Consider the following 14,533-nt stretch of genomic DNA (forward strand, 5'->3'; position numbering starts at 1 on the left):
GGAAGGTATAAGGTATCAGGTGAGTGACTAGGGAACAGTGGTATGGTAGGAGCAGGGGTTCCCAGAAAGCCTCCATGGACAGGTGTGACTTACCTCTGCCTGGCAGTGTCTGGTACCTGCTGTCGGGGCCCACTAGGCCCAGGGAGGGCTGGGCCATGTCCCCACTGAAAGTCGCCAGCTCAGGCTCACTAACGTATGACCGGAGCTCCACCTGTGGGCAGAGTCTGAGGCTGTCATACCTGCCCAGTGTCATGCCACCTTCCCTCCCATCACACACAGTGGGGCAGCCCCAGGGGTCCTCCCTGCTCACCCTTGAGTCCCCATTCACACACTGCCCCTGCTCCCGGTCTCGCTTCCTCTCGTCCGACTGCCGTTTCAGACCCCGCACTGAAGTGTGCCGGATGACAGTGGCCTCCTTCGGCAGGGGCGGCACGGCCGGGGGCTGGTCCTCTGGGCTGTAGAGCTCGGGGAGTGGGGGCCTGGGAGGTGCCTCGTCTTCCTGCTCAGAAAAAGAACCAGAATCAATGCCGGGGAGAGGGAGCTGGAGAGAGGATGCCTGGTGGCATCGCTATAGTGGTGGTCCGAAAGACCGGAGCGGGCCCCCGCAGGCCCGCGGAGGAGGACCACTTCAGCCCAGGGATGCAGCATCTCCCCTGGGTGGACTGCGGAGAAGGGGGATGCCTGTGCTCTAATCCTATTCTTCCCTTCAATTCACTACTTTCCATTTTTCAAAGTGTTACCGATACAAAATCCAGAACTCCATTCTTCTGGGTCCATGGTCTTACTCCACTTCCTTGAGGCATACCAAGGGGGAGAGGGTAGAGGCTGGTAACTCTGTGTTTATTTGTATGTCTATGACAGCACCCCCCCCACTGCCACCTAGAGAACATCTACCCCACTCCAAAGCTCTCAGACCAAGCTGGCTCACCGTCCCCACATGGTCTCTGCATTCTTCAACAGGTCGCAATCTGAGCAAGGACAGTCTACATCCCCTGTCCATGCCCTATCAGAAATGTGCGTGGTTACAAAATATTTCCTCCTTCCTGACTCAGGGACTGAATAAGCAGTCAGCAATGGGTGACTCACTGCCTTCCTGGCAGCCCACTCCCTGGGCGGTGATGAATATAACTATTTTCCTTGAAACTGACCCCTCACCCCCTAATAAATGCTCTCTGAGGGCTGTGGCTTCTGCAAAGACCAACAGCCTGGCCCCTGACTACCATGAACACCCACTCTTGGAACGAGGGACCATCCTTCCTAACCGCCCCCCTTCCTTAGTTTAATTTTGCTTTGTTTTTCAGGATTTTGGAGAGGTCAGGAAAGGGTGCTGAAGCTTGCTCTATGAAGGTTTATCAGCATTCTAGTAAAGTGACACAGTTTACTACTGTGTGAAAGTTAAGCCTCCTGTCCCAGATACCTACATGTTCTCTGAGCATCAGCGGTTTCCAACTTTGACAATGTCTTGGAATCACCAATTTCTAAAAAGCTCCCCAGAAAGATAAACACAAAACGTTGACAAAAACACAAAACTGCCTTTGATTCAAGGGAATAGAACATCTGGAGATGGAGGGTAGGAAGAAACATTTTATTATATACTTTTCTGTATCTTTGAATTTCGTGCCCTTTGAGAATATTATCTAATAGAAAAGTTAGTGACATTAAATTCAAGAAAATAAGCCAGATGAAAATGAAAGAACGATAGCTACGTGCAACAATGTGGACTTGCAACAAGTCTTAATGTTGAAGACAAGGTGCAAGATACAAAAGAATACAGTACCGCGTATAGGCAAAACTCAAATGTTTAGACATAAATGGCAAAATTAAAAAAAAAAAAAAAGCAAGGAAATTATCCAAAAAGTCAAGATAGTGATAACGGTTACTTCCTTCTCGCAGAAAAGGACTGATGGGCCTGAGATTCTAGTTGCTGACAATGTTCTATTTCTTGGTTGGGTGTTGGTATAAACAGGTGGTTTCTTTATTATTTGTTAAATTATATATTCATATTTTATGTCAATCTCAGGATATCACTGTTTCATAAATAGAAATATAAAACAAACAACAATAACAAATGGTAAACCTTGTGAAGGAAAGGAAAGAAGCCCCCTCCCCCGCCAGGAACTCTGATGCTCAGCCAACTTGGAAAGCCCTGCCTGTGGGCCACAGAGGACTCAGCTATGAAGAGCCCCTGTGACCAACTATTCACAGTTGCATCTTGTGCACAAGGGGAAACTGAGGAAGCCCATGTGAGAGAACCCAGGTGAGAGAACAAGGACCCAGTGAGAGAACAAGAACTGGAATCCAGGCAGTCCAGCTTTTCCCTCTGCTCCTCATCCTGGCTAACAGGCATTTTGCCTTAAGTCAGGAGCTATCTGCCCAAGCCATTCCTGCTGTGTTTTGCTATTTCCCACCTCCTATTTTGTTGCTGATACCCCACTGCCTCTTAGATATAAAATTAGGAAGAAGATCTCAACGTGAAGAAATTCGCAATGACTCAGTCCCAGCACCTGTCTTCCAGCTCTGGTCCCTGGGCGATGGCTGGAAGCAGATGGACAGTGAGGGCCAAGGTATGGGAACTTGTGTGTTTAAGCCAGCACTGCACACCAACCTGGGCATACCCTATGCCCAGGCAAAGCATACCCTATGCCCAGGCAAAGCTCCTCTAAGCCTTTGTTGGCAAAACCTGAAGGTCCCCATTCCAAGATCCCCTCTATTATGGCTTCCCTGTCACTTGGATGAGATCCCTTATATTCTCCAGCCAAGGCTGGCGTGGCACTGGAGATGAAAGGCTTCACAGTACCTGACCACATTTTCTATTTTTTTAAAGTCTCCTATGCTCCCAGACTCTGTCAAAAGCTTGGCCCTTCTCTCTGCCAGGCAAGCCAACGTGCTGGCTCAACTGCCGGTGGAGACAAAGATACTCTTTTGCTGAGCGGGGTCATCACCCACAGCCTTCTGTAACCACAGGTTTGCACAGAGTCCTCTGCGCGATACAGATCACAAATTCCACCCTACTTAGCACAGTCACGTCCTCCTACTGGGCCTCAGTTTTTCCCCACTGCAAAATGCGAAGACTGGCCCAGATCCTCTCTAAGGGCCCTTCCAGTTCTGGGAGTCTAAAGCACAACCACTCCTTAATTGTTCATAGCTCAGTTGTCTCCTCAGGTCTCCCCAAAAGCTTCTCTTCCAACAGAAGCTGACCTGAGGACAGAGAGAGATAATCATCTCCCAGAGAGAAAACAGTGGCGCTCAGCTCCTGGTCATCGATACTTACAACTTGGGGCTTCGTCTTGGTTGGTGACTGAAGAGGGGACGTCACTTTCCTCAGTTGGGGTGGATGAGGTCGGTACGGCACATAGGTTTGCAACTGGGGGAAGAGTCGAACCTCCAGAGGGGTCCGCACAGGGCTGGTGGGAGGGCTGGGCTGTGGGGGCGGCTTGCTCTCAGAAGTCGAGAGTGAAGGCACAGGCGGGTGAGGAAACAAAGGCACCGTTTTTCTCTCTAAGGAGCATGGAGGGAAACAAAGGATGGGATGCAACAAGGACCTTCTTCCTTGGAGCACAAGGGGAGTGATTTATGCCATAAAAAGCTGACCTCCCCAAGGGCCAGCCTATATAAGTGGGTGCTAGCCTCCAAACTCCCCTGCCCCCAGAAAGATGGCCCACTCACCTGGATTTTTGACTGACTCCACCAGAATTCTAAAGTTCTCTTTATTTGCACTCAGGCCTGCAATGACATCTTCAATCCTCCAGAGATCCTTCTGTATCTGCGATTTCTCCTGAAAAAGAGAAGGTGATGGTTCATTTCCTTCTTAGCACCTCACCGAAGTTTCTCACTAGGACTTACGCTGTCATTTCAGACATAGTCCCTCACCCTGGGGGGCAGCATCCCCTTTGGAAACTCCACCAGGGCTAGACTCACGCCTGCCTTGGAGCTTCATAGGGAAGCACACATATGGAAGGCGCCCAAGATCCAGGGGAGAAATTCAGAGGAGACTTCACTGATTCATGTTGCCTAGTTCCCCCTAACTTAGAAATAGACGGCCTTAAATACGTACACTTGCACTTATGAAGTATCTAGAGTAATCAAAGTCAGAGACAGAAGAGTGGTTACCAGAGGCTGGGGTGGAGAGGGGAACGAGGAGTGTTGTTTAACGGGTACAGAGCTCCAGTTTTGCAAGATGAAGAGAGCCTGCAAATTGGCTGCACAGTGTGAATGCACTTAACACTATTCACCTGACCATTAAAAACGGCTAAGGTAATAAACTTTACATTATGCATATTTTATCACAATTTAAAAAAATAGATTGTTTTAAGCCACCATGGCAGAAGGGAAGAGAAGGCATAGACTAGAGGTTACACTATCTCCAGAATATAAAGAGCATCTTTGAAAAGACAAAGCTGAATCCTGAGATTTGAGGTTCTTTTAAGAGCACAATGAGCCGTGAATATTTGGCAATAAAAAGAAATGAAGTATTGATATGTGTTACAACATGGATCAACCTTGAAAATGTTTATGCCATGTGAAAGAAGCTAGACACAAAGGCCACATTTTATATGATTTCACTTATACAAAACGTCCAGAACAGATAAATCCATAGAGACACAAAGTAGAAGGGCAGTTCACTAGAGCAGGACTGGGGAGTTGGGGGTGTGGACAAGGAGTGACTCTTAACAGAGAGAGGGTTTCTTTTCAAGGATGATGAAAACGTTATACAACTGATTGTGGTGATAGTTGCACAACTCTGAAAGTTCTAAAAACCACTGAATTGTAGACTTTAAAAAGGTGAATTTTGTGTTATGTGAATGATGTGATAAAATGGTTATTTTTTTATTTTTATTTTTTTTAAAGATTTTATTCATTTATTCGACAGAGATAGAGACAGCCAGTGAGAGAGGGAACACAAGCAGGGAGTGGGGAGAGGAAGAAGCAGGCTCATAGTGGAAGAGCCTGATGTGGGGCTCGATCCCACAATGCCAGGATCACGCCCAGAGCCGAAGGCAGACGCTCAACCGCTGTGCCACCCAGGCGCCCCAAAATGGTTATTTTTTTAAAAGTACAATGGGAAAAGAGGCAGGCTACACGACCACACGCACACTCTGACAAGTCACAAATGAAAGCAGATGGGGACAGGTCCTAGAAAGACATGAGCAGGTTTTATCATGATTAAGGGACTCTGGGCATTTTACTGAGTATAGTTGACACACAATGTTACATTAGTTTCAGGTGTACAACAGTGATTCAATGTCTCTATACCTTATACTGCGCTCACCACAAGAGTAGCTACCATCTGTCACGATACAATGCTATTACAATATTATTATATTCCCTATGCTGTGCCTTTTATTCCCACAATTTATTCATTCCATAACTGGAAGCCTGTACCTCCCACTCCCCTTCACCTGTTTTGTGTGTCACCCCCAACCCCCTTCCCTCTGGCCACCATCAGTTTGTTCTCTGTGCTTACAGGTCTGATTCTGCCTTTTTTGTTTAGTCTTTTGTTTTTTAGATTCCACATGACTGAAATAATATTTCTCTTTCTCAGTCTGACTTATTTCACTTGGCGTAATACCCTCTAGGTCCAACCATGTTGTTGCAAACAGCACGAGCTCATCTTTTTTATAACTGCATAACATTCCATTGTGTGTATGTGTATAACACATCTTCTTTAGACAGCTATCTAGCAATGGACATTTAGGCTGCTTCCATATCCTGGCTCTTGTAAATAATGCTGCAATTAACACAGGGGTGCATATATCTTTTCAAATTAGTGTTTTCATTTCCTTTGCCTAAATACTTGGTAGAGGAATTGTTGGATCATACGGTATTTCTAATTTTTTGAGAACCCTCCACGCTGTTTTCCAGAGTGGCTGCACCAATTTACACTCCCACCAACAGCACATGAGGGTCCTCCTTCTCCACCGCCTCACCAACATTTATTCCTTGTCTATTTTAGCCATTCTGACAGGTATGAGGTGATCTTATTGTAGTTTTGATTTGCACAGCCCTAATGATAAGTGATGTTGACCATCTTTTCATTTGTCTGTTGGCCATCTGTATATCTTCTTTCGAAAAATGCCTATTAGGGTCCTCTGCCCGTTTTTAAACTATTTTAATGATTTTTGTTTTGTTTTGGGTTTTTTTGGTGTTGACTTGTGTAAGTCCTTTACATATTTTGTATATTAATCTGGGGGCACCTTTTAATAGAGTTGTTTACACATCAAATATTCTTTTAATTTTGAAATTGTTGTGGGAGAAGGTAGCCCTGATCACTGCCCATGGACATAAAAACAAAGGCTTCAAACCCCATCTCCTCTCAAGGCACCCAGCCACCCTTGAGTGGAAGAATTCTTGCATGTGAGATACTTAGGACTTGCCTGATTCTTCAAGTAGACTTTGTGCCCTTGGTATACCCCTGGGTATACAGGCCTGGGTACCCAGCAGGTTCTCAGCACATGGACGGTGAGTGAAAAAAGGACCAATCACATAAAATTCCCTGATCCAATGCTGTTCAACAGCTGTGACAACAGATGTCTGAAGCCTCCCTCCTAAGGAAGCTCACATTCTCATACTCTCTCCACCCTTCCAACACCAACGCACATCCTCAGGGCTAATAAATAAGGAATGGGCTTGATGCTCTGCTCCACACCAAAGCAACAGTGTCCTAAAACAGACGTGGTATCAAACCATGAATATGGAAGAGAGTGTGTGTGTGTGTGTGTGTGTGTGTGTGTGTGTGTGTGTGTGCTAACAGGATTATCTCAGGAACGGAGGTCCCCAAGCAGAGTGCTGGCAACAAGTAAAGGAGGAGCATCACATTAAAATCAACTCTCTCCCCTCTCCTCTGGCAGTCTACCTGGTGTACTTTGACCTGTCAGTTCACAGTCCTGCCCCCATTTAGCCTTTCTGTCACCCTTACATGTAAGAGAAGAGCAAGGACAAGCAAAAGCCAGAGAACCTCTAAGGTTCTCCAAGGACGATGGATTTCAGAACTTAATGACAAGGTGAAGGAAGCTTTTGGGGAGCAGGGGGTGCTGCTTCATCCCTGGATCCTCACACCATGCTGGGCAGAAAGGCTCCTATGTACTGCATTCAGCGAACGCCTGAACCTATTGTCCGGAAGCAGGGACACAGACAGGCAGCCTCATCTATCACTGGCTCTCACAGTTACCTCGACCTTCTTTTATCCTCTTTCATCCTCTGGCCTCCCTGTGCAGGTAGTCATGGGGATCTTTATAAACACAGACAGTCATCTTTACTGAAAAGCCCATGAATTTTCTCACAGCCAAACCTGGCTAAAGGGAGGCAAGTTTCCAAGCCCCGTTCCTGAGAATGTGTATATGGGGCTGCACGCATATCTCCACTGACCATGATTTATTTAGGACTCTAACAGCTTGCCTGGCCTAGAATTACACCAAAGAAGTTAGCACAAAGCCTGTTCAAAGAAGGGCTCTGTGAGCCTCCCAGATCATTATGGCACTCAGGGAAAGCATGAGCAACGCCACCAGGCTAGGTGGCAGTCAAGCTGCAGGGGCTAGGCTTCAAACTAGCCTATCTCTTCGTAACTTACTTACATGGTTAAGTTCTTCAGGGAGTCCAGGACGAGACTTGTACATGGCACCCATTTGTTTTCCAGAGCAGAAAAAGGGATTCTGGGACTGCACTATGTTAAGTCACCATGAAATAAGGCATGGTAGAAACACAAATGGCCAATGACCATATAAAAAGATGTTTAACCTACTAGTAATTAAACAAACGCAAATTGAAACAAGATGTCCTTTTTCAGCCAGCAGACTGGCAAAAACTAAAAAGACTGATTACGTCAAGTGCTGGAGAAGATGTGGCTAAACAGTTCAGCACCCTCATTCACTGCAGATGGGAGGGCAAATGAGTGCAGCCTTTTAGAGGGTGACTGACCAGCATCCACCAACACTGAAGATGTACATTCATTTCAACCTAGCAAGCCCACCCTAGAAGCCCATCATAGATAAATGCTCATAAATGAGCTTGAAAGGGCAGTTAGATGTCCACTGTGGTACCATCTATAAAAGCAAAACACTGCAAATAACTTAAATGCCCATCCGAAAAGAATGGCTGAAGTATGGAATATTGAGACTACGAAATACTATGCAGCAGCTAAGAACTAATTTCTTTTACTCTACGCAGCCTTCTGAGATTATGGAAATCTTCTATAATCTGTGTTCAATACAGCAGCCACTAGACACATGTGGCTACTGAGCACTTGAAATGATTCTAGTGTGACTGAGGAATATATTTTTAATCTTCGTTAATTTCAATTAATTTATGTTTACATTTAAATAGCTACTGTATCAGGCAACATAAACTTGGGGGTATCTTTCCTGGAAAGATTTCCACAACATGAAGTTATGACAAAAAAGCGAGTTACCGAACAATGTGTAAGTATGATTCCTCTTTAAGTAAACCCAACTCCCACCCCCAAATAAAGTATATGATTCTATGGATGGGCATATGTTTGAAAATGCACAGTAAATGGTATGGAAGGCGACACCGCACAGGGATGGCACGGATTACATACAGGGAAGGTGATGGGACTGGGTCAGAAAGGGAAGGGGGGCAGAGGAGCTTTTATTTCAGTTTTTGCTTTTGCTTCTTATTGTTTGGCCTGTTTGGAGAGATGCATTCATGTGTTATTTTTATAATTATAGAAACACAAGGAATGAAAAGCTAAAAAAAAAATCACTGTTAAAATTAATTAAAGAAGATCCAAGAAGATAAGCATGATGGGATAGAACGGTTTAAGGAACTAGTAACTAAAAATAATCATTTGAAGGACATGGTCAACAATATTCACCTAGTATTTTCAAGCCACTATGCCAAGTGCTGGGGTACCAAATAAGAATAGGAAAATGTTAGTTTGGAGACAGGGAAATTATAGGGGGGAAAAAACTGCAGCAGCAGCAGGAGACAGACAACTTCTGGAGGACCTAGCAGGCCAGCCCCGAACCACAGGTAAGAGTCTTTTCCACATGGGCTTAGACCAGGCTTTCTGGGAATCAGCTCCCAACGGTGAGTGGGGAGACAGCAGGCTTTTTGCAGGCCACACACCTCCTGAATTCCTTTACTTTCTGGGCAGGTGACATCCATGAAATCACTTGAAGGAAGAGCCTGGGCTAGAACTAGTTCATAGATTAGCAAGCTTCACACCAAAATTGGCCTAGCATGGTGCCTCAGGCACAAGAAGTCTCCATTAATGCTTGCTGATTTCAAACACATAGAATTTATGTCAGGACCCTGACAGAGGAGCTATGGTAGAGCTGAAGCAGGGTTCAAAAGCAGGTTATTTTCCATTTTTAAAAAATTTGAGGGTGGGGCAGAAGCCTGATCAGGCATCACAATGGGGAAACACTGGGCAGCTGGAGGACCCAACTGGGGAGAACAAAAACCACACAGGGCCTTTCTTCTCTCACCTTTAGGGGCAGAAGCAGCCATCAGTGGAATGGCCTGCTTTGTAAGGGCAGAGGATCCAGGGCTCTCAGCTTAGCTGCCTTTCCTGAGTGGGGCAGTGGCCACGGCGATGGGTATCTCCCAGCCTGGCCCTAGAAACGCCACCTGCAGACTGGAGCCACTGAGATGCACATGGACTCACACTACCTCCTCAGGTGAAGGACTGATAACATCTAACTTCAGGAATGGGAGGGAGAGAGGGAAGGAAGGAAGGAGGTGGGGCTTCCTGCTGCTGTCTAAGTGAGCAGAGCCAAGATGGGGCCGAGAATCCAGGGCACATGGATCATTCTCAAGTCCCTGTAAGGTTCTCAAGTTTGGTATTTCCCTCCTCTCAGGGCTATTTCCCCCACGTGATCAGTAGTAAGACCCTTACAAAAACACCAAGAACTTGTCTTCGACAGGAGAGAGGTAAGGGTGCTGAGGTGAGTTTTCTCATCACAGCCTGGCAGGGGGAAGGGATCTCCGAGGGAAAGCTTGGGCGGCAAGCAAGCTGAGACCCAGTGGAAGGAGAAAAGGCCCCTGGATAGGGCTCACAGCCCCACAGGTGAAGGCTCTCAGAGGGAACAGAGCTCAGAAGGGATGAAGAGCCCTCGGGTCACCTGGAAAAAAAACGCTCTTCTGTGTTGCTCCTGCAGGGTCTCCTTCAGCTGCTCCACATCACTCTCCAGCTTCAGGTATTCGTTCCAGGCATTTTCCATCTCCTGTTGGCCAAGGAAATGCTCCTGAGTCTTAGTTATCCCCTGTCCCCCAGACGGCCCCATGAGCACCTGTGCTCTTGACCACTACTGACCCAGCCAGTAGGGAAGGGAGCCCAGCAGGTCTCAGGCAGGCCTGGGAGGAGAGAGACAGGGCTTGTCTTCTCATTCCTGCTCTCACCCTGGCCACCTGAACTGTCCCCTCTCCCACCATTGGAGATGCTTTGGTCCCCAGCCCTGGCAGAAAGGGCCTGCACCACATCGGATGGACAAATAAAAAACTAGAAACTCTGATGTCTTGGAATTAACTGCACACAGATCAGGGGAAGAGCCTGCTCTGAGAAATCTGGTGTCTTGGGTGTCACTGTAGCCATACAGCAGTTGCTGACGGAAAGCACCCTGAGGTACCAGCATAGACAGACACGTTGCCCCCAGACAAGGTGAGCTACTATCAGGAGGCAGCCTGGAGAAGTTCTGCTACTCCAAGACTCTCATCCCTGGCCACCAACTCAGCTATAGCTTGTGAGATAGGAGAAGCAGACCCCTGACCAGCCCCCTGCCCAGCCTGTCTTGGGAGTGGGGGGTGGGGGCAGGGGAGTGTCTGCCACCCTCCACACCCTCTACACACAGTGGACTCTCTGGAGATCTCTGCCCGGATGTGGACGAGGTCCTCCTGCAGCAACCTCTGCTGCTGAGCAATCTTCTCCAGGTGCTGGGGCTGGTCCCGGTACTGCTCCATCTGTCTGTGCAACACCTCCAGCACAGACTCCAGCTGGTCCTACACCGGGCAAGGGCCAAAGAACAACGGGATAGCAGGACAGCCCCTGCAGGCCTCCCGATCCCATGCCAGGAACTAAACAAACCTGCTGGATCTAACTGAGGCTGAAGGGCCCACTGCCGAGCTGGGGCCTCTGATTCCACGTCTAACTCTGCCCACTGGTGGCCTCCTAACCAGTGCCTCAGTTTTCTCATCTGTGCCTCAGTTTTCTCATCTATGAAGTGGGCATAAGGTCATCCACTCTTTTTTTTTTTAAGATTTTATTTATTTGACAAAGAGAGACAGCTAGCGAGAGAGGGAACACAATAGGGGGAGTGGGGGAGGAAGAAGCAGGCTCCCAGCAGAGAAGCCCGATGTGGGACTCGATCCCAGAACTCTGGGATCACGCCCTGAGCCAAAGGCAGACGCTAACGACTGTGCCACCCAGGCGCCCCAAGGTCATCCACTCTTTATGAGATAAACTATAAGGATACATCAAAGAGTAGATGAAAAGTTCTCTTAAGTTTTCTTGGGGAAAAGGGCATGTTATGAATCTCCAGCATCACAAATACCTTATTAAAATTCAAAAAAGAAAAAAAAAATCACATTAAATATCCAAGAAACCAAACATGGGCAGCCCCTGGCCGGTTCCTCCCCTCCCATCCGGACTTGCTTCCACCGTAGCCCAGATTCTAGGAGGAAAAGAGCTTTAAGAAATTACAGCGTCTGTCCTGTTATAGGTGTGGCCACTTCCTCCAAGGCAGCCCCCTTCCATGGAGTTCAGGGACTTGGGGTCATCACATATAAGCCAACAGAGCCCTCCTCTCCCAGGCTGACCTCACAAGGCCTCCAAGGATAGGTAGGCCAGAGCAGAATTAAGGTGGAGGAGAGGTAGGTGGCACTTGGAATAAGCAGGCTGAAGTCTCCCCATAAGATTTCCTCCAGGTTTATGGGGCGCCTGGGTGGCACAGCGGTTAAGCGTCTGCCTTCGGCTCACGGCGTGATCCCGGCGTTACGGGATCGAGCCCCACGTCAGGCTCCTCCGCTATGAGCCTGCTTCTTCCTCTCCCACTCCCCGCTTGTGTTCCCTCTCTCGCTGGCTGTCTCTATCTCTGTCGAATAAATAAATAAAATCTTTAAAAAAAAAAAAAAAAAAGACTTCCTCCAGGTTTAGGCAGAAATGCCCCTGGAAGCGGACACATTATTCTGAATCAACTAATACCTGTTCTGGATAAAGGAATACCTAGGACATGAGAGTCCAATCTATATCTGAGGAAAGACAGCATGACTAAACCCCCTCCACTCAGCCCGAGATTATGCAAAACTGAGGCATACTTTGTTCTCCTTGAGGGCTCGGATCTTGTCTTCCAAGTCCTGGAGGATCCTGTCTTGTTCACAGAAGATGCTCAGTTTGACCTGTGAGCAAGAACAGGTGGGAGAGGGCCTGGGATGATGAGAAAAGGGCACGACCTTGAAGTGTGAACAGAAAGCTTTCGGCTATGGAACCATCCAAGCCCTGCCTGAAGCTGCCCGCCTCAGGTCTGGGGGCAGCAGGCAGCCAGGGGGTCAAGCCTGTCACCCTGCTCACTCACGTCAATGTCACTCTCCGCGATCTTCACCGGCTTCAGACTTCGGTCCTTGACAAGGTCCCGGCCGGTCATCTGGGAGATGAACAATTTAAAAGAGATTAACCATAAGGTTCAGGATTGGATCTCGAGAAGGAGAGTTAGCCCCATGATGGACGAGTGTGGAAGTCTTGGTGGGTAGGGTCATGGCATGAAATGGGCAAAAACTCAGGCAAGACCTGATTTTTATGCCCGCTTCATTTTAGGGAAAAGCCAAACCTTTTTGTAATCCAAGAAGCACTTGTAAATCTCTCAAATTTAAATAAAAAGTAGATATTCAAGTTATAGTATCATGGACTATAGAAGCTTCAATTTGCCCAAAATGAGTTCAGTATGAATCCTGGAAGACTTAAAAGACAGAGTTTTGCTACCCAAATTATAGAAGTCTATGACCCCCAGCCCGGGGCAGTGAGGTGGACCAGGAGGAACCAGTGAGGCCTTGGGGCATCGCCAAGCCTTAGTTTAAGGAAGCCTCTGAGCTGCTTACCTCCCCAGGAGCAAGGTCAGCCTTTCTCACCCTATACCATTTGGGAAGAGAATCAGGTCAAGGGATGAAGGAACCTGGATAATTCCTGGCTGGGGTTTTCAATTGATCCCTGAATAACTGAGGCAGGTCATATCTGTATAAGTCACAAGTTACTCTGTCCTCTCAAGAAAGGAAACCAAAAAACAGCAAACAAAAATCACCCAAACTTATGCGTCAGCAGGCATTCACAACATTGTCCATCCTTCCCTTGACCCCATGTGGGCACCACACTGGCATCTCCCACTGATCCCTACAAAGCTAAACCGAACTCTTTAGCTCATGTTTTCTCTTCCCCTAATCTCCTACTTGCCAAAAGCTGTGTCGGGTGAGGGGTCGGGGGACTTTTCCACAGATACACCCCCACGGCCAAGCCATGGTCAGAGAGAGCAAGGTCGAGTGTGCCCCATGCAAGGAAGGCCATCTTGCTGAATTCCACTTTACAGATGTGACAGGGAAAGAGAGTGTGGAACCCCTCTCTTCCATGAGATAGATGGTGTGTATACTATGCTGAGGGTCCCAGTGTCAATGGACGGACAGCCACTGGAGAGATGGCCCTCACTTTCTCCCTACCCCATCTGAGAGGTCCAGTAAGTTGTGTGAATAAGAAGCAAAAATATATTGGCAAACATTCCCCTCAGAACTCAAGCCATGCATGTGCCCAACTGTCCTGCACTCCTTCTCCCTATCATCAACAGCAAATGCAAAGGTCAAGGGACGATACCCTCTCCATGCCTTGGGCTGAGGACAGAGTCTAGCTGCAGACCCACCCTCAACCCATTCCCATGCTCCCTTTGGTCACACAGCAGAGGGTAAGGACCATTGTCTTACTTATCTTGGTAAAAGTCAGCCCTGAACATAAAGCCTGGCATGCTGGAAGGCACAGGGAAAATGCTTATTGCATCAGATATAGGTCAAAGGGAAACACATATGGGTCAGAATTCCTGGAAAAAGTAGAACTCCAGCCAAATTCTGCTCTTCAGACTGGCAGACTATGTGTACATACATGCACACACACAGTCACAGGACACACGGACTACTGCCACAATCCACAAGCAAACTGCTGGCTCCTGCAAAGACAGAGGGGTGGGAAAGGTGGGGAGAGGAAGCAGACGGAGATTGGGGGGGTGGTGGAATTAATCCTGTGAACCCCGAACAGCTGACCTCCCAGGCAGGACTTGGGCCTTTAAACTCAGGGGAACCCAACAGGTAAAGGTAAGGAGGTCACTCTGTGTCACCGTCCTTCATCAAAGCAGAGGGCAATGAGCTTGTCTACTCTCCAAGGGGCTGACCCTTGGCTCATTTCCTAGGAAGAAATCATTTTCAAATTGAGATACGCTGTGGAGATTTTTTCCTCCTACCAAAACTCTTTCCTTGATTTCACTGGAGCTTTTAACAGATGATATCTTTTTGATACTGAAATAGCAAGGCAGAGAATCTAATTGAGCAA

At 47.5% G+C, this 14,533-nt stretch overlaps 1 protein-coding gene across 1 annotated transcript in view; it reads right to left on the minus strand.

Moving 5' to 3' along the window:
* The window catches only part of PLEKHA7 (pleckstrin homology domain containing A7), a 211,985-nt gene that overhangs the window by 14,427 nt on the left and 183,025 nt on the right, over window positions 1–14,533 (minus strand). Inside the window, exons 14-21 of the mRNA XM_034645328.1 lie at window positions 12,528–12,596; window positions 12,271–12,351; window positions 10,807–10,956; window positions 10,083–10,184; window positions 3,667–3,775; window positions 3,272–3,498; window positions 311–499; window positions 94–211 (exon numbers count right to left, since the gene is read on the minus strand). Coding sequence (XP_034501219.1) covers window positions 94–211; window positions 311–499; window positions 3,272–3,498; window positions 3,667–3,775; window positions 10,083–10,184; window positions 10,807–10,956; window positions 12,271–12,351; window positions 12,528–12,596 — 1,045 coding nt within the window. The remainder of the gene's footprint in view (window positions 1–93; window positions 212–310; window positions 500–3,271; window positions 3,499–3,666; window positions 3,776–10,082; window positions 10,185–10,806; window positions 10,957–12,270; window positions 12,352–12,527; window positions 12,597–14,533) is intronic.

Source organism: Ailuropoda melanoleuca, chromosome 16, assembly GCF_002007445.2.
Source record: "Ailuropoda melanoleuca isolate Jingjing chromosome 16, ASM200744v2, whole genome shotgun sequence".
In the NCBI taxonomy this organism is placed as follows: Eukaryota; Metazoa; Chordata; class Mammalia; order Carnivora; family Ursidae; genus Ailuropoda; species Ailuropoda melanoleuca.